We start from the raw sequence: 21,634 nt of genomic DNA, 5'->3' as shown, positions 1-21,634 counted from the left end.
GTAAAATAAAATAAAAATACAATTTACTGCTTATTCTTTTTTAGGAATTCACATTAACAATTTTGTAGTGTGCACCGCTTCATCAGATGTATTAAAAATTTAAAAAAGTTCAAAAAAGAAGAATATTACTCTTTCTTAGTCAAATTATCAAAATCTAAGTTTTTTAAGATTTTAACAATCTGACTAAGAAGAGATAACACATCTTTCTTCTTTTTTGAATTCTCTTTTTTATAATTTTTAATCCATCTGATGAAGTGGTGTGCACCACCAAAGCACTAATGTGAATTTTTAAAAAGAATAAGCATTAAATGATATCTTTATCTTATTTTATTTATTACTGATAATAAAAATATTGAGTTGTATACTGAGTTGTATTACTGAGTTGTATAAATATTAAAATGATTATTAAATTTTTAAAGTTACTTACAGCTCCTCTAAGATGTAGGGGTGATATTTCAGCTAAATACATCGGTGTAAGCCCAGCATTTAACCCTGAGTTAATGCCTATGAAAAATCGACCAGCAATGATCATTTCATACGAACCTGCCCACTTAGAAAATCCTGAAACATTCAACATAAATTTATTTTGTATTTTATTAATGTAATTTTTTGATCCGAGTAATCTTTTACATTTGTTTCAATCATAATCCCCCTCCTTTCACCAATTAAGGCTATCAGATGCTTGACATGAATGATGACATGTAACAGACTCGCTGTGAACGTTAATAGCTATTGACTACATAGTAGTGGAAGTCACAAGAGATTTGATCACTCATTATTGAAAGTGACCAAGCATCAGCTTCTACCAGTAAGTTGATCAGTCATAAATTTAAAACATTAACAAAATATATATTACAACCTATTAAGTTGGTTAACTATGTAAAATTATTTTTTAAGCAGTAAAAAATACAGAAATAATAAGTTTCTTGTCATATTTTACAAAATATTATTGTCAATAATTTTTAATATCATTATTTTGTTTATAATTATAACAATTCATTTTGTATTACCTGAAAAATTAAAGAAAAAGTAATTTTCTGAAGGTAAAAAATCTCTTTTCTTTTATTATAAAATATTTGAGTAGTAAAGTTCTAAACAGGATCTAATTAACAAAAATAGTTGTTACTTTATTTATTCATCTGTTTCAAACAAGGTATCTCTAAAAAGCTACACATATGAATTAAAAAATTGTTTAATGCTATTATTCATAAAATACATACATAAATTACTTATACATATAAAATTCTGTATCATTTAACTCAAGTATTTTTATTTTAACTTATATCATTCCATTACAATATAATTACTTTGATTAATCTAAATTATTATCTTATCTTTAGATTACGATTTTCTGTAAAAATAAGTAATTCATTCTTTTAAAGAGATGATAAGCCTGGCTTTACCCATCATCAACCATTAGGATTATTAAATCCTAACGCCAGAATAATTAATCATAATGGCTATCCACTGAACAGGAAATGGAATCCATGAGTCAGTTCACAGACAGAACGTTTCTCAGAAAATACCAATCAAGTTTCCAGCATCCTGAAAAGAGGATCTAGCAGGGTTAGAACTGCACGCATAGAAACAACAACGGAGAAGAAGGAATTAAGAGTAAGGAAAAGGGGTGAGTGGTAAGAAAAGATAATCTTGATGTAAGTTTGCTGTCTTGCCCATTAACCTAGCAGTTTATTTATAATGAACTAGTGGAAAATGACATGATGATCTGTTTATGACTATTACATCTCTGTTATTCATTTCTGTCAGGTCAGTAATATTTTATTAACAAACAGTAACCAGTGACAGGTTTTTTTTAGAATATAAATCTCACATTAAGACCAGAAATTATTCAACACAAGTACAAAATAAACTTATCTAGGATGGCATTATAGTATACAGTATCATTAATACTAATACACTGTGGAAATTCTAATTTACAACTGCTACTTCATGTAAGACTACTTATCTGTATAATATTATTTGTTGAATAAACAAATTACCTTTTTTATTTTGTTTTATTATTTTACAAAAAAAAATAAACATTTTAAATCTGCTTATAAAATTTGATAAGGAAATTACTATAAAACATTACATTTAGAATAGATTTATTTACTTGTAAATAAATATTTGTAGCTATTTTCATAAAAATCACATTAATTACACTATATATAACTTGATTTATTCTATTTTTAAATGTAGAAAATTCATTAGTATATTAATTTAAAAATTTTTCTGCACGTACTGTTATGAATTAGATAAAAAATAGAGTTTATTTAAAATCAATTAATCAAATAAAATTGCCAGTATAATATAAATGTTTGATAAGTGCCAAACAGTAATGTTGAGTATCTGATATTGGACAGTCACTTCCAAAATTGGAATACCCAATCTGAAGACTAACAAATATCTTATATCAGGCTTTCTAGTGAAACTGAACAGTGTAGTGATTTTCATTTCTTCACTTAGTCAAAATACTATTACATATTAAATGCTAAGCCCAGATAATATTCAGCCCTAAAAGTAACATGTTCACTTTGTTCACGACAGCTGTATAGTAAACAATATCATCAGCATGACATAAAAGTATTTTATATTACAAATAAATATTATATTTATCTTAACAATCTCTGTAATGTACAATAAGTTTAATACAAAATCTTATAGTTGGCAAACGGTAAAGTGAATGTGACTGTAAGATTCTAATGTAGTGTAACATTAACAGAACTAGTGCTGTCCCCACATCTTAGTACACAGTTAACATTATCACTTTATTTAGACATTATGTAATAGTGAATACCCAATTAAGTTAAAAGTAATAATCATTTTTTTTTTTTTAATTAAAAAGCTTTCTTTCTAAATATTTCAAGTTGTCTTGTAGAACAACACTATGTATATTTTTGGAAGTTAATGAGCAATTCTTTTTCCACAGCTAAATTACTGATCTGAAAAAAATGGAATCATAATTTTGTGCATTTAGAAATAGAGCTATTATTATATATATGTTTATAAAAACCGTTTCAAGAGTTCAGGGAATGAACATCAAAATAAAGAAAAACTTTATAAAATTTATTTCTCAGAAGTGTTTAAAAGGTGAAATTTTGTAGATTGCTAGGATACCTAGATGTTTACTTGTGTAAAAATAATGAACCTGATCTCTCAATTCATTTCAAAATAGCAGTCACCGATTTATTTAAATGTTATATTATTACAAAAAATGTTAACCATTTTATGACAAAGAAAATGACATTTATTCAAATCCATTCATAAACAACAAATTTAGGGCAAAAATTCTTGAAATAAGTCGCTCTAGATTAAATGACCAGTTAGATTAAATGACCTCCTGAATAAAATTAATTAAATTAACAAGATCTCAGGTGGAATAATTTTATTAATGTTATCATATATAAATTATAATAATTTAATAATATTGAAAATGTTACAATAAAATAGAATATTATTATTAGGCAACAATAATATAAAATATCAGGAATTAGCCGAGCAATAAAATGTAAAACAAGAAATGTACAGCGATACTGATCAATGATAACTATTAAAAACAATTTGATTTCTTAGACATCAATACACTCTTACTTTACACATACCTTGTAATAATGCTGCAAGTAGTACAAAAACATTATTTATTAGAAGACCTCTTTTACGACCGTATTTATCTGCTACAAATCCAGTTGCAGCTCCACCAATCATTCCGCCCACACAAAAGATTGATACAGCAACTGACCATATTAGAGTGACACTTGATTGATCTGAACTACCTGTACGATTCCTACCAATATCATATATCCAGTCTTCTATCAACTGCACAGATTAAAAATACAAAAATAAACAAAATGGATTTAACTTTAGTTGATCTTAAATATAAATATATTAACTAACCAAGTTTTCTCCCATTGAAAACTCAAGATAAAAAATTAATTAAACAAAATCAAAAATCATTAACTGACGTATTATAAATTAATTTATAAAATTTTATACATCTATTGAAAAATTTGAATTCAATTTAAAGAATAATAAGTTAAGAAGAGCACCAGGAGATTACTACTCTACAATTCTGCATGTTGAGTAATATTATCAGAACCCCATAATGAATGCAGCATGAATGACAGTATTTCAGCTTTTCAATTGGAAGGTTCCAGGTTTGAATATGATCAGGCTTAATATTTTTCTTATGGTAATACATTTCTTTTACATATTTTCATGAAAAAATTTCAACCTTACTTATTGAATCAAACATTTAAAATAAATCTTCTTCTTTCTTCTTTCTTATGTATTTGGCAGAAGGCCTATGTAATTGGTACATGCCTTCCGCCAAAAAGCAGTGGTAAAAACCACTGTTTTTTACATTATCTACATTGCATATACCAATTGATCAATATTTTAAAGCATGTAATGAGATACTTTTTCAGATGTTCATTCCACATTTAGCAACCATCTTTCAGGATACTTTCAGGATAATTGTTCTTCTACTGTTTCTTTTCTGCATGGCTCTTCTTCAATAATAATTAATTATAATAATAATAATTATAATAATTAATAATTAATTATTATAATTAATTATAATAATAATAATTATAATAATTAATAATTAATTATTCAATAATAATTTTACAGATTATTGGTCCTTGTTCCCATCAAAGTACTTCTCTCCCCTATTCTCACACTTTTTCCAGTGGTGTTTCCACTTCGCGAATCAGTTCTGAATTATTTCATTTAAAAGTCCTTTAAGGTCCATGATGGATTTGCTTTAATGTCATCAATAGTCTCAAAACAGCGTCTTTTCATTAATTTTGAAAATAAGAAAAAAATCGCAAGGAGCCAGGTCTGGCGAGTAGGGAGGCTGAGGGAGGATAGTCAATTGATTTTTGGCACGAAATTGATGAATTGATAAAGCTGAGTGTGTGGACGCATTGTTGCAGTGAAGGAACCATGAGTTGCCTCGCCACGACCCTGGTCTCTTTTAGCAGATTTTTTCATGTGACCATTGTAAAACACCTTATATTACGCATGGTTCACTGTTCCATCTTGAGGCAAGAATTCAAAATGCACTGTTCCATTAAAATAGAAAAAACAGGGAGCATCAATTTGACACTGGATCGAGACTGATGTGCTTTCTTAGGTGTGGAGATCTTTTGCCAATCCATTGTGATGATTGAACTTTTGTCTCGACATTGTAGTCGTAAACCCGGCTGTCATCTCCAGTTATGATCCTTTACATGATGTTTCATTATCATCGGCTTGTTCAAGAAGTTGCCGATAAACGTCCACTCAATGTTCTTTCTGCTATTCGGTCATCAAACGAGGAAAAAACTTTGCTGCAACTCGATGCATGTTCAATTTTTCAGTCAGTGTCATGACATAATCCAATTGAGATGCTAACTTCTTCTGCAAGTTCTCCAACAGTCAATCGGCAATTTGCACGCACCAGACCGTTGATTTTCTGATATGGGTGTCATTGGTTGAAGTTGAAGACCTTCCTGATCGAGGGTCATCTTCGTCTGACTGACGACCACTTTTAAATCGTGAAAACCATTCGTAACATTGAATACGATCCAGAGCATCATCCCGTAAGCTTGTTTCAAAAGTTGAAACGTTTCTGTGAAAGTTTTCCCCAGCCCAGTTTCATGCAAAGTTTTACATTGTATCGTTGCTCCTGAAAATGACACATTATAAAAATAGCTACCAACACTTAAACACGTTGGACTCAAATAACAATAACACAAAAACTAAACGAAATATCAACAATCCAGGAACATGTTGTTACAGAGGAAGCTAAACGGGACAGAATGCTGCCAACCATACGTCACTAAATATCTTTGTTGGCGGGTAATTAAAAATGTTCGTTTATTTTCTAAACAGACCTCGTATACTATATTATGTCTCTGAAAACCTCAATTCTGCAGCTTCAATTTGTTGTAGTGATTTTTATTTTAAAATCAAAATTTGTTGCTACTATTAAAAAAAAGTAGAAAATCAAATAAATCATATATAACCTGAAATGATTGTCTTTCTTTGCTTTATTTCTAAATGTTCTACTGATATAATCATAAACCAATTGAAATTTAAGCAGAAAAGGAGTGACTAGGATGAAAAGAACGAATCAGGGAGCATCTATCAGGAGTGGGATATTGGTTTATCACCTTCACTTTTTAATGTCTAAATGGACAATGTCATCTGACAATGGAAATCACAAGTGGCAGTGGATGACTGATTTGGGAGATAGCAATTACTGAATGCAGTATTATACTTTGATGATTAAGTGATCATTCAAGAATCAGAAAGTGAGTTAGATAATGCTACGTAGAATTGGAAACGAGTACAATTTGAAAATATTAGTGACCAAGATGAAAATGAAGGCTTTCTGTGGAAAAAGCCAATAAGAATGAAAACTGTTTTACAGGATGAAGAGCTGGAACAAGTAGCACATTTCATATATCTGGGCTGTGATATAACCTATGAGTAGGATATGATGGTTCAAGGAGGGTAATTAAATTTCTACAAAAAAAAAATAATCACCTACATTTTAAAATGTAGATTTCCAAGATTTACTTCCTGTGTAGACTGTTTAGGTGGGAAGACTTTTAATGGGTTTAAAAAATGGAGGTTATCAATTCATTCTATAGATTTGCATTTATTTTTACTATATATAAAAATTATTTAGAACTACTAAACTAACTGATAAAATTTCTTTGGAGTTTAGAAGATTATTTGATTCTAGACTTAACTAAACAGCTTTTTTTTAAAGAGAAAAAATATTAAAAAAATAATTTATTTTTAGGTTAGATTATTTTCTCTCGGTATGGTTTAGAAACCGGTTAGACAAAAATAAATTCCTTTCCCAATTATGATTTATGTAAACTGATTTTTAGTAAATTAAACATTTTATGTTTCCAACTGTTAATATTTATGAATGTATAAAGTTTACTAAAAAATATGATCATTTACTCCTAAGCCTATCAGGCTAGCCTAGTGGTTAACTCATCATCACAAATTAGTTTTAACAACTTATTTTCAAACTTGGAGGTTCTGATGTTCAAATGACAGAAAAAGTTAGTTACTTTTATACAAATTTGAATTCTAGACACTGGATACCAGATTACTTTGGTGGTTGGAGTTCAATTAACTTCAACCACCAAAATTAAAATTAATTGAACTTGGAGTTCAATTAAGTTCATCTCAGGAATGGTCAGTCTGAATCTATAGAAGACTAATCCTCATTTACATGTTATACATATCATTCTCATCTCATTGTGAGAGGGTTGTTTATTAGTTAAACAGGTGTAACATACACATTAGGAAAAAAAAATTATCCCTAAAATAAAAAAATATTCCTTTTATTAAATTGAATAACAGAAGTACTAAGCAGCATATAGATACTATTAAAAAAAAGTTTCATTTTCTTTTTTTTTATAAATAAGTAATAATTTAAAAGATTTTCTGATAAATCAATTAAAAATTAAATGAAAAATGTTTTTTTACAAAAACAATATTAGTCTGCTCATGAAATTTTAAACAAAGCTACTAATCAGTTAAACCTGCATTTTTTGCATAGTTAAATCTCTGAAGTTTACTTAAATATTTAGCTTTAATTAGCACCTTTAAAATTATTGTTTTATTTTGTAAAATATTTTTTGCACAGATACACTACTGTTTCATAAAATAATTATTTTTAACGGGTGTTTCAAAAAGGACGCAACCCCTTTGTTTAAAGACGTAAATTTATTACATAAATATATAGTAAAATACTTACACAACAATGTTCAAAATGATTTCCTGTGATTCCGATACAGGTCGTACACGATTCATAACATTTACAGCCACTTTTCTTAATGTTTGCTCAGTAATATTTGAAATATCACTTTCAATGTTACCCTTCAATTCGTCAAGTGTATGAAGATTATTTTTTTAAATTACACTTTATAAATATCCTGAAAAGAAAAAGTCTGTTGATGTAAGATTTAGGGATCTTGAAAGCCACAACCCTTTTGATATCAAACGACGGCCAAAAAATTCCCGTTACACATCCAGCGATTCATTAGCAGTTGCGTTATCCTACTGGAACCGAAATTCTCGTTCGTGTAAATCTAAAATAGCAATATAAACTGTTGGATTAAGTTGCGATAATCTATAGATTTGTCAAAAAATGAAATAAAGGCCCTACTACATGAGCCGGGAGATCGCAAACCAAAACACCAATTTTACGTGCGTGTAATGGTCGTTCATGAAACGCGTGAAGATTTTCTGCGCTCCATATTCGTCTGAAAATCCTCACGCCAAAGTTTTTTCTGTTAATGTAGCTATCCGAGTGAAATAAGCACGATCCAAAATTTCAATATCGTTGCCATTAAGAGAAGGAAACCGACGATAATACTATAAACTTTTTCCGCGGCCTACTTCTTTCAGTTTTTGAATGACATCGATGCGATAAGCATGTGATCGTAATTTTTTAGTAGCACTCAAAGCTGTAGATAGTAAAAGCCCAGCCTGTGAAGAAACTTTCTGAGCGATTTTCTGTGCGTGCGAGTCAACGTTCTTTCACATTCTCCAAAACTTCTACTGTTAACAATGATGGTAGACGTGTGCTTTTCCGATAATGAATACTCCCGGTCTCATGAAATTTATTAATCAAACGCGATTCTGTCGATTTATTAGGAAATTAAAAATTGGAAAATTTTACCCGAAACTCGTCTTCATTCGTTCGTATGATTCATACGCGCAATAAATCTCAATAATAAAACACGTTCGTTCTTGGAAAACGACATAATTAATACAATAGAAACGAATTTATAGTACTAGTGCATAAGGGCATTTCAACTGTTACAAGCTGCTAACCTTGTGTACAGTGTTGCCAACTGACATGTAGGGAAAAAATTTACCTATACGTAACTACTACCTTTTTAATTCTTAGGGTTGCGTCCTTTTTGAAAAACCGTTATTTATTTATAGAATGTAACCACTTTTCTTTTTTATTTGTAATTTTTTATTCCACAATGTTATTTTGATAAAGATTTTTCTTAATCTTTCCTGGCAAATGCTAGAACACTTCCATTTTGTTTTCTGCGAAATAGCGAATCTACAATTCTTCATGAAATTTAACATGATGTGTAATTATGCTATGATTTGATAAATTATTTATTTTAACATGAAGAAACTATTAAAAAATAACTTAGCAATTAAAATTTTTTAAACAGAAAATAAAAATGAATAGTTGCCATTACTAGATGGAGTGACAAGTGAGAATATCAGGGATACTGTAAAGATTACATCTTCACTGAAATGCCGTACCTCAAAGAAAAAAACTTTTGTGATTTAGTCACATACATTGAATGGTTCAGAGAGTTTACAACACATTGAGAACTTCTTCCTTTTATCTGCTTGTTAAAAAGGCCACTTAATTCATTAATTCAATTCACAGGATCTGTGTATCTATTTGTGTGAAATACATTTTGTTAGTGTTGGCATAGAGTTCTGTCCTCACTTACGGTGAAGACACCTTTGTATGCGTTTATACAAAGTTTAATTGTGTGCAAAATGTTAATGTACGCTAGCCTGTTTGAGTCAGAATGATTAATTTAATACAGTATTAATTTATAAGATATTAAATATCAGTTCATTTGTAAATATTGCTGATAATTATAACTTTTTGTAACAGATGTTATTTCGGAGCTGTTCAACTTACTGCTGTCAGTAAAGATATCATATGAGGACTAATTATACATGTGGATTATTTTAGTAAACTATTTTAAAAATCTGTAGATGGTTATAAAATTAGCAATCAATCATTGTTCACAGTCTAAACCTGTTTACTGTCCGAAATTATGTTAAATTAAAAGATTTTTTTATAAATAGATTTTTACTGATTTATTTTTGCGTTTGGTAGTCATCATACACCAGTATAATAGTGTATGTGTTTGGTTTTTAACATATATCATTCATGATCTCAATGATGAAATGGTAGTAGTGACTGAGCTTTTCATCTGGATAGAACTCAGTTAGAATCCTGACCAGGCTTGGACTTAAACTAGAATTTTCCTAAATAATCACCACCCTCAATTAAAAAAATAATAGAACTGGAATCAAGTATACATCTTTCTTACTTTAGTAGCAGGTAAATGGTCAAAAAAATTTTTATCTACAGAAAAAAGTTACTCGAGGGGGATTAGAGAATAATTTTAAAAGAAAAATTGTATAAACAAAATTTAAATGAGATTACACAGATTTGAGATACCCTTAATTAACACGCATTCATTTTGTATTTTCTTAATGTGTACATTGCAATCTGTTCAACTAGTGAAAAATAAGCAATCCCCTCCCCAGCTCAAAGAAATTGAGCTGTAAATTGATATGTATGATGTAAATAAGGTGTAATCACCTTGTACAGACTCAAACCAATCATTCCTGAGATATGAAGTTAATTAAACTCTGACCACCAAAGGTATTCACTGTCTAGTACTCAAATCTGTATAAAAGCAACCAACCATTACTAGGATTTGAATCCAATGGCGCCTCGTGTACAGGCACTGTGGAACTGCAGCAATCTGAATTTCCAATTGATATTATCGATAACATTTAATATAATGAGTCCTTTTTTCTTTAATTCTTTCTTTATACTTGTATAATAATTCTTTCTTTACTTCCTCTTGAGGAAGAGGAGGTAAAGAAGATTTTTGAGGAGGACATCGCAAGAGGTCTGAGTTAAAAAGATAAGGTAGAAAATGTAGAAGAAGAATGGGAGAATGTTAAAAAGGAAATTCTTAAATCAGCAGAAGTAAACTTAGGCGGAATAAAGAGAACTGGAAGAAAACCTTGGATTTCAGACGATATATTGCAGCTGATGGATGAACGTAGAAAATATACGCGATGAAGAAAGTAAAAGGAACTATCGGCAATTAAGAAATGCTATAAACAGGAAGTGCAAACTGGCGAAAGAAGAGTGGATTAAAGAAAAGTGTTCAGAAGTGGAAAGAGAAATGAACATTGATAAAATAGATGGAGCATACAGGAAAGTTAAGGAAAATTTTGGGGTACATAAATTAAAATCTAATAATGTGTTAAACAAAGATGGTACACCAATATATAATACGAAAGGTAAAGTCGATAGATGGGTGGAATATATTGAAGAGTTATACGGAGGAAATGAATTAGAAAATGGTGTTATAGAGGAAGAAGAGGAAGTTGAGAAGGATGAAATGGGAGAAACAATACTGAGATCTGAATTTAAGAGAGCATTAAAAGATTTAAATGGCAGAAAGGCTCCTGGAATAGACGGAATACCTGTAGAATTACTGTGCAGTGCAGGTGAGGAAGCGATTGATAGATTATACAAACTGGTGTGTAATATTTATGAAAAAGGCGAATTTCCGTCAGACTTCAAAAAAGTGTTATAGTCATGATACCAAAGAAAGCAGGGGCAGATAAATGTGAAGAATACAGAACAATTAGTTTAACTAGTCATGCATCAAAAATCTTAACTAGAATTCTATACAGAAGAATTGAGAGGAGAGTGGAAGAAGTGTTAGGAGAAGACCAATTTGGTTTCAGGAAAAGTATAGGGACAAGGGAAGCAATTTTACGCCTCAGATTAATAGTAGAAGGAAGATTAAAGAAAAACAAACCGACATACTTGGCGTTTATAGACCTAGAAAAGGCATTCGATAACGTAGACTGGAATAAAATGTTCAGCATTTAAAAAAAATTAGGGTTCAAATACAGAGATAGAAGAACAATTGCTAACATGTACAGGAACCAAACAGCAACAGTAACAATTGAAGAACATAAGAAAGAAGCCGTAATGAAGAGGTATTGCGGCAAATACATGAAGAAAGAAGCATTTGGAAAAATATAGTTAAAAGAAGAGACAGACTTATAGGCCATATACTAAGGCATCCTGGAATAGTCGCTTTAATATTGGAAGGACAGGTAGAAGGAAAAAATTGTATAGGTGTTTGGAATATACGTATATATACGTTTGGAATATGTAAAACAAATTGCTAGGGATGTAGGATGTAGAGGGTATACTGAAATGAAACGACTAGCACTAGATAGGGAATCTTGGAGAGCTGCATCAAACCAGTCAAATGACTGAAGACAAAAAAAAAAAAACTTGTGTAATACACAATCCTTAAGCTTAATGTCAGTAACATCCTCCATTTCATGAAAAAGACAAAAAAATATTTGTATGGAGCTGTGCGCTTCACAGTTCCAGCGGCGTGGTGTTTGGCTGTTGTTCGCATGCGCACATAGGAAGCCTACATGCAAGGCTCTAAGGAAGAGAGATCACTGTCGTTTCCGCAGTGCCGACTTGTTTTGTAACAAATTTTTCTATTTTTTGCTTATTATATGGAAAGCTTAAACATCGTTTATTATCTATTATTGCATATCCATTGTCTATTATATATATTCAATTTGTATTTTTACTTTTTTTTTACACAAAATTCTAAATTAATAACAGGTTTTGATAACAAAAATGTAGTGTCACCTTTTTTTTATATCAGTTTGATTTTGTTAAAAACAGTTTTATTTATATTACAGCATGTTGTAAAACAATTTATATTTCCACCGAGTTGGTGGAAGGTAGTTTTTTTTTTTAATCCGTGTGTAATATGCTTAAAAACCGTATACCATATTTTTGTATGCGATAAAGTTTAGAATTTGATTATTATCCTGCTTTCAACTATTTTATTTGATCCATTTTTCCGTTTCTTTTATTTTACAGAAAACTTTAACCGTGGCCTTCAAAAGGCTCTGGGTAAAATTTTCTAGAGCAACACTCACCACTTATTTTAGCTAAGCCGCCACTGTTTGAACCTGAGAACCTTCAACTTCAAAAATCAGCCATTAAACGAGTGATTTACTACGATGAGTTTTAACCACTAGACCAGCCCAGCCCGGTGGGTTAACATGCATTAATAATAATCGTGAAAAAATAAATAAAAATCCTACCCCTTCAGGTGCATTAACAACTCCTGTGTTATATCCATGTTGGAAGGCTGAACCAAAAGCTGATGCAGCAATAGCAAACGCAAGTCTTCCATTGAGACCCTGTAAATAAAATACATGAAATTTAGGAGGTTATAAAGAAAAATTAGGTTAACTAATTAGTACTAATAACAGGATTTTAGTAAAAAGATGATTAACATTCAGTAGTGTTTAGCTATGTTTTTTATGTTTGTAATTTATAATTATTGATGATAAATTACAATGAAATGTAATTTATTAAACGTTTTATTAAATGAAATTCATTTATTAAACAACAAAATAACAAATTCTGTTATTAATTTAGAATTTCCTTTAAAAAAAAAATACATGTTAAATATATATAACTGACAATAGATAATAAACAATGTTTAAGCGTTTTATATAAAAAGCAAAAAAATAGAAAAATTTGTTACAAAACTCTTACCGGCCCGATTTCATTTATTAACAATGAATGGTCATAAGAATTGTATTCTTTCTGTAAATGTGATATGTATTACATGTAAATGAAATCGGGCCGGTAAGATTTTTGTAACAAATTTTCTATTATTTGCTTATTATATGGAACACTTAAACATTGTTTATTATCTATTGTTGTCTATTGCATATATTTAACATGTATTTTTTTTAAACAAAATTCTAAATTAATAACAGATTTTGAAAATAGAAATGTAGTGTCTTACCTTTTTTGATATCAGTATCATTTTGTTAAAAACAGTCTTATTTATATTACAGAAATTGTTGTTTTTTGAGCGGAAGAAATAATATCTTTTTTTTTTTTTTAACTTTTTTAATTACTGCAGGGGCAACCGGTAACCGTCAGAAAAGACGTTGCGAGACTCTTACCGTACGGTTTACAATTTCATTGTAACTTTTTTTTTATATCACTGCGTTTTGTTAGATTATTCTTTTATTTTTTTTATGAATTATGGATTGTTATCTTATGGATTTATTATTAAAATTTATTGGCTTTGTAGAAAAAACAAATGTACATTTTTTTTAAATTTCTCGGCCAGTTTTTTTTGTTGATAATCATATCATTCACTTCATACCGTATTTTTCCTTTTTTAATAAAACTAGTATAATGACCTTCACGACTCGAAGATCCGTGATGTAATGTTACACTTATTACTTTGTAAGTGTAACCCTCGATTTTTATCGCATCCGTGAACACGCTTTTTATATTATTATTACATGAACTTTTTTTATTTCTCCATCAATTAGTTCTAATTATAGAATTAAAATTTTACCGATCGAATTTATTTCTGCTTTATGTAACAAATCTCTGTTGCCAATTTGCAACCTTTTCCTACCGTTCGTGTTTTTTGTGTTTTATTAGCAGCTACGAGGTGCGACAATAAAGTAATGAGACTGATTTTTCTTTGCAAGATGTGGCAACCCTGCAGCTTGCGTAGACACACCATCTTTGACCTTGTTCTATAAGCTACTTCTAGTCCAAGCGGCACATTGATGCAACTGCTCGGTCGTGAGTTGTGCTGTAATAAGTGAACACGTGTTTGTGTCTCACGTCACAGAAATGGAACCGCAAAATATTGCGCAACGGTATGCCATTTCTTTTTGCGTTAAATCGGGTGAAAACGCGACGACAACTTTGGTAAGTTTCAGAAGGCTTTTGGAGAGGAGGTTATGTCAAGGCTCAAGTTTTTCGGTGGCATAAAATTTTTAGTGAAGGTAGAACGAATGTTGAAGATGAAGACCGCAGTGGACGACCATCAACCTCACGAACAGATGTCAAGTTGAACAGGGTGCGTGAAATCGTACGATCTGATCGAAGATTATCCGTGAAAATGATTACAGAAGAACTCAACATCGATCGAGAAACGGTTTGTCTAATATTAACTGAAGATTTTGGTTTGAGAAAGATTTGTGCAAAAATGGTCCCCAAAAATCTCACACAACAACAGCAAGAAACACGGAAAAATGTGGCAGCCAACTTGTTAGAACAAACGGAAATCGATCCAGATTTGTTGAGCCGTGTTATCACTGGTGATGAAGGTTGGTTTTTTCAATACGATCCAGAGACAAAACGCCAAAGTTCGCAATGGTGCTCAAAGGGATCACCCAAACCAAAAAAAGCTCGCATGTCAAAGTCAAAAGTGAAATGCATGCTTGTGTGCTTCTTCGATTTCAAGGGAATTGTTCATAAGGAATGGGTTCCTGCTGGACAAACAGTTAACCGATTTTTCTACAAAGAAATTTTAGAAAGACTTCGTAAACGAGTTCTTCGTGTCCGTGCCAACATTGCTGATAATTGGATTCTGCATCACGATAATACGCCATCCCATACTGCTCTGTCAGTACAGCAATTTTTAACCTCAAAACAAATTTCAGTACTACCACAGCCACCTTATTCAACAGATATCGCTCCGTGCGACTTTTTTCTATTTTCAAGAGTCAAAATGGCGGTCGAGGGACACCATTTTGAAACAACACAAGAAAAGTCCAAAAAGCTGTGACGAGGGTCTTGGAGGATATTACAGAAGATGAGTTCCAGAAATGTTACCGTCAATTGGCAGAAGCGCTGGAATAAGTGTGTGCAATCAGAGGGGAATTACTTTGAAGGAGACGACACTAAACATGACTAAAACGGTAAGCAACATTTTTTTTCACATCAGTCTCATTACTTTATTGTCGCACCTCGTATAATCTCTTGTTAACTAATAGTTTATTGAAGTTATACTTCTTTTAGCGCATTAGGAGAAACTAATCACATTGTATTTCCAGCAAGTTACGGAAACTCTGCGGGCCGATGTAACACACCATGAAGATCTGCGAAGGCCCAAGTGGATCAGTTTGCATGTACATACGTGTAGTGTCTAATTCAGTCAGTCGTTCAGTGCAATTAAGTGATTAGCACGTGTAAACATAACAGATATTAAATTGTAATAAATACATCTTTATATACACGAATTTCTGGAGACGGATATTTTAAACCGTGAATATTGTTCATATTCATAAAACTTTCTTTATATTGCAGCGTATATATATATATTTTTTCTGTGAAAATTATGTATCAAGATTTCAGGTTATATTTATGTAAGTATTATTTTTTATGAGTAAAATTATATTTTTTAATGACACAGAAAATAGTATATATCAGACAAATTCTTGAGTTTGAACAAATAATTTTAAATTTATCAAAAAAAAATTTTTCGTTAAAATACACTATTATAAAATAAAACTAGCTGTATCATATTTTTCATATCATAAGCCGCTGAGATAATCTTCGTGTCTATTCAATCGTCATCCGAAGAATTAATGGAACTAAACTAATCGAAATATATTCGATGAACTTTGTTTTATATGACAACGAATACTTCAGTATTTTTTAAACTGTATAAAATTTAGTGTTATTTAATCAAAATTTTATTCATGGTATTTAATGTCGTCTATCGTTCGTTTCACTCAGATCAAATTTGTTTGAATGCGTAAAATAATTATTTTTTTTATTCACGCTAAAGAAGTATAACTTCTTAGTACAAAAGTACAAACGATCTTTTTTTTTAATGAAGTGATGGGAATTAAAACAATTGTTTCATCTTCAGTACTTTCATTTACATAAGAACATTTACTATTAAAACAAGCAGTAGTATATTTTCTTTAAAATTTTTTATTTCAGGTTTTTGTACGCTACCTTCTACTGTCAAGTACTATTTATTATCTAGCGGCGCGATTCGTAAACCGACTTTTTTTTAAGAAAAATAGATATATTTGACTTCCGTGATTCATCAAATCGAAATCATCAAAGCAAAATTCGAGGTATTTTTTTTCGAAGTATTCTTTATTACAAATCTAATAATTGAATTGAAATATACTGTTTTCGTACTTATTTTTTAATTTTTTCCCCTATTTCAATTTCACTTTTAGGTTAGGTCATATGTTTAGACTGTAAACAAAGTTCGTTGATTTCGTTGCGCCGCCCAGTTCTGCGGACTCTTACCGGCGAAGTTCAACAAATTTCTTCATATTTAGAAAATTAGAAGTGTTAACTTATTCGTGTATTTATATTTATGAATTTGCAATCTTTGTTAAAAAGAATACTTACTAATTTTTTTTTTTTTTTTAAAGAAACAATATCCAACACAATACTAAACTAATACTACAAATTATCAAACCATACAACAGAAATGTAAATGTTAATTTAACACAATACTTCGGCTTACAAGAAGGGAAATTATGCTTCCATCACCAATATCATTATCACTTTTACCATTGCCTCCCATTAAAAAAAATTTATCAATCGAATTTTATGACTTTTCTACTAATGAATCCCTGCTGAACAACTCTGTGGTGTATTATTAAGAAGAGAATAATTTTTTTATGAATTTCCTCTTTTTTTTGTCTTCAGTCATTTGACTGGTTTGATACAGCTCACCAAGATTCCCTATCTAGTGCTAGTCGTTTCATTTCAGTATACCGTCTACATCCTACATCCCTAACAATTTGTTTTACATATTCCAAACGTGGCCTGCCTACACAATTTTTTCCTTCTACCTGTCCATCCAATATTAAAGCGACTATTCCAGGATGCCTTAGTATGTGGCCTATAAGTCTGTCTCTTCTTTTAACTATATTTTTCCAAATGCTACTTTCTTCATCTATTTGCCGCAATACCTCTTCATTTGTCACTTTATCCACCCATCTGATTTTTAACATTCTCCTATAGCACCGCATTTCAAAAGCTTCTAATCTTTTCTTCTCGGATACTCCGATCGCCCAAGCTTCACTTCCATATAAAGCGACGCTCCAAACATGTACTTTCAAAAATCTTTTCCTGACATTTAAATTAATTTTTGATGTAAACAAATTATATTTCTTACTAAAGGCTCGTTTCGCTTGTGCTATTCGGCATTTTATATCGCTCCTGCTTCGTCCATCTTTAGTAATTCTACTTCCCAAATAACAAAATTCTTCTACCTCCATAATCTTTTCTCCTCCTATTTTCACATTCAGCGGTCCATCTTTGTTATTTCTTCTACATTTCATTACTTTTGTTTTGTTCTTGTTTATTTTCACGCGATAGTTCTTGCGTAGGACTTCATCTATGCCGTTCATTGTTTCTTATAAATCCTTTTTACTCTCGGCTAGAATTACTATATCATCAGCAAATCGTAGCATCTTTATCTTTTCACCTTGTACTGTTACTCCGAATTTAAATTGTTCTTTAACATCATTAACTGCTAGTTCCATGTAAAGATTAAAAAATAACGGAGATAGGGAACATCCCTGTCGGACTCCCTTTCTTATTACGGCTTCTTTCTTATGTTCTTCAATTGTTACTGTTGCTGTTGGGTTCCTGTACATGTTAGCAATTGTTCTTCTATCTCTGTATTTGAACCCTAACTTTTTTAAAATGCTGAACATTTTATTCCAGTCTACGTTATCGAATGCCTTTTCTAGGTCTATAAACGCCAAGTATGTTGGTTTGTTTTTCTTTAATCTTCCTTCTACTATTAATCTGAGGCCTAAAATTGCTTCCCTTGTCCCTATACTTTTCCTGAAACCAAATTGGTCTTCTCCTAATTTCCTCTTAAAGAAAAATTATAAATATAAATTATAAATCCGCTTATTTGTATAAATATAAAAATTTATCGTCAATTATTAAAATGAAGTCATACGTATCAAGTCAATTGACAATCAATTGTTATATTTATATAGATATTTGTATTTATCTAACTCATTTAATATGTGAAGTAATATTACTATATATATATAATTAGTCAACCCATCGGGTTCGTCTAGTGGTGATCGCGTCTTCAGCTGATTTGGAAGTCGAAAATTCCAGCGTTCAAGTCCTAGTAAAGGCAGTTTTATACGGATTTGAGTGCTAGATCGTGGATACTGGTGTTCTTTGGTTGTTTACCTCCGGGTCTACCGATAGGGATTACTTCACAGGATGAGATGAGTGATTTGTAGCGTGTGTATAAATGCCATGCCTGACCGGGACTCGAACCGGAACCTCCAGATGAAAGACCGAGACGCTGTCACTCGCGCCACGGAGGCCGGCGTTCTTTGGTGTTTGGGTTTCAATTAACCACACATCTCAGAAATGGTCGACCTGAGACTGTACAAGACTACACTTCACTTACACTCATATATATCATCCTCATTCATCCTCTGAAGAAATACCTGTCGGTAATTCCCGAAGGCTAAACAGGAAATAATATATATAATTAGTTACATATGTCCCTGAAGATGGAAATTTCCGAAAACGCTAGGTTGTAAATTTATACAAATATTTGTTGATAAGCGAATTTATATACCAACAGACCACGTTAAATAAAATTACTCTCATACATTTAAAAAAAAACTTTATGTTTAATAACTTTTTCTAAAGGGTTGTTGCCTTCTTTAGAGTTTTCTTCAATCTTTTAAAAGGGGGAAATAAATACCCTAATGTTTATTCTATGGTTTCAATTACCTTGAGAGTTGTTTTTTCCTCTTATACACAAAGTGGCCCTGCCTGAATATGAAATATTGAATTGAACATTAACATCATATGTTCCGAACGGAACGCAAGAATGGCGGGAGTTGCAATATTTCTCCCTACACATCGCAGAGCCTAGACAATGTCCTTTGTGCTATAATCGGGCGTGTTTCATGGGTTAATTAGTGGCGGTTATAAATTTTAAGTTTTATTTATGAACGGTGGTGATTTTTCATATATTCGTGCACATGACATTGGCAGGCAGACCATGCACATAAGTGTTTAGCTTAGCTGCTGGAGACCATTTTCAACATTTACTCTGAAGATTAGTACAGGTATGTCAGTTCATAATGTACATCTTACATAGGTTATGTAGACGGGATACTTTTTCGTAACCCATTCTACATATAAGTAAATTTTAAACACAATACTCTCATGTATTTATTTATATTACTAATAAAATAAATACGGTATAATGTGTAAAATATACAATGTATCATAAGTTTCCATAGGTAGGAAAAATAAACATTTTTTTATGAAAACCATTTTCATTTATTCATTATTATTATTTATTTACTTTTATATATTCTACGTACGGAATTTATGGAACAAAAGTAGATTGGTTTACTTTGATAAGCTAAGTTAATATGATTATAATTACCTATCTAAAAGCAGAATATAATCAACGCGTGAAGTAGTACGGAAATGAATAACAACCTACTTTACAATTTAAATGAAGTAAAATTGATTTTATGCCGATACTGAATTATGCAATATCCGTAGTATTAATTTTGTTCTTAAATAAACCAAAAAAGTAGATAATTTCATAACTGTCAATAATTTTATACGTCATCATCTGTTTGGTATCATCATCACATCATCATTTGTTACATAAAAATATAATTAGATTTTCGGCTTAACTCACACACAAACATGTTTTTATGAGGTTTAATAAAAATTTCATTCAATTTTTAATTAACAAAGAACTTTTTTACATCCATGTTTTTAGCAAGCATGTAAACTATTGCGATATCAATTATTTTTTTTATCAGATACTTCTTTGTCTTTTTCTTTATCATCCGCTTAAAAGTGTACCGATTTTAAAAATTGTACGTATTTTGATTTATTTTTAAATGATTTTTTTTTGGAACAGATCAGTTTTATAATGACTTCTTAGGTTTTTTACGATAGATAATACCAAAATCCTTCATTAATCCCTGGCTGTTCAATTCTATTGTCCTCATTGGTAGGTATTTTAATAACCCAAGTTGATTACTGTTATAAATTTTACATTCTAATCCCTGAACGTTCTTGTTCAGTGGTTTAAAGACATCTTTTCTTTTTAAAACTAAAAGTCATAGTACAATATAGGAGGCGTGTTTATAAAATAACTTTTTTTTTTTTTTAATTGCTCCCTATATACTCAATGTAAACAGATGGCGCTTGCGTAGCTCAGTTATTTCAATCAATAAGTCACCTGTAAGTAACAGTAGTTTTAATCATTATATTAGTTAGTTTTTCATATATTCATCCATTTATAATGAGCGCAACAATTCGTGATCCACCAAAGTGTAAAGTACAAAAAGTAATCCGATTTTTTATGGCAAAAAATAATTCTGCGTTGAAATTCACAGGTAAATTTGTGACGTTTACAGGCCGAATATTATTTGTGAAAGTAAAATGATGGTGCTTTTCATTTCGAGGAAGGCGAACGTACATTCATGATGACGAACGTAGCGGCCGGCTGACGGTGATAACGGATGATTTGTTTGAAAATGTTGACGAAAGAGTTCAAGAAAATTGAGTTGACTATTGTGAATATTGTGTTCAGACAACGGTCACAATTATCTTTGATGTTTTCTGATGTTTGCTTTATGAAGTTTTGATTGAAAACTTGAACTATTAAAAAAATGGGTGCCGAAGATGTTAACCTATACAAGAAATACGTCTTGTTTGCGCGCGTTATCTATTTTTATACTATTATATAAAAGGAAAGAGGGTTTTTGTTATATATATATGTAGTAATGAAGATTTGCCGGTTGAAGCACAATCTTTAATGAATTGAATTAATGAACTGTGACCTGTGAGTCTCTCTCACTGTGTGAGCTGGGTTTGAACTGAGTGATTCGAATCAATCGAATGAATAATATTACAAAAATAATAGAATTAAATTTACGTTAGATAAATTAATATTAG

The 21,634-nt window shown here is 30.8% G+C and overlaps 1 protein-coding gene across 2 annotated transcripts in view; it reads right to left on the bottom strand.

The window, feature by feature from the left end:
- The window catches only part of LOC142319785 (facilitated glucose transporter protein 1-like), a 291,657-nt gene that overhangs the window by 20,443 nt on the left and 249,580 nt on the right, over window positions 1-21,634 (bottom strand). For both annotated transcript variants that reach the window (XM_075357465.1, XM_075357466.1), the window contains exons 3-5: window positions 12,958-13,056; window positions 3,603-3,816; window positions 428-561 (exon numbers count right to left, since the gene is read on the bottom strand). In XM_075357465.1, the coding sequence (XP_075213580.1) occupies window positions 428-561; window positions 3,603-3,816; window positions 12,958-13,056 (447 nt within the window). The remainder of the gene's footprint in view (window positions 1-427; window positions 562-3,602; window positions 3,817-12,957; window positions 13,057-21,634) is intronic.

The sequence above is a fragment of the Lycorma delicatula genome, chromosome 2, assembly GCF_047948215.1.
Source record: "Lycorma delicatula isolate Av1 chromosome 2, ASM4794821v1, whole genome shotgun sequence".
In the NCBI taxonomy this organism is placed as follows: Eukaryota; Metazoa; Arthropoda; class Insecta; order Hemiptera; family Fulgoridae; genus Lycorma; species Lycorma delicatula.
Note: the sequence above shows the minus strand (reverse complement) of the source record. Positions and strands in the feature narration are given on the sequence as shown.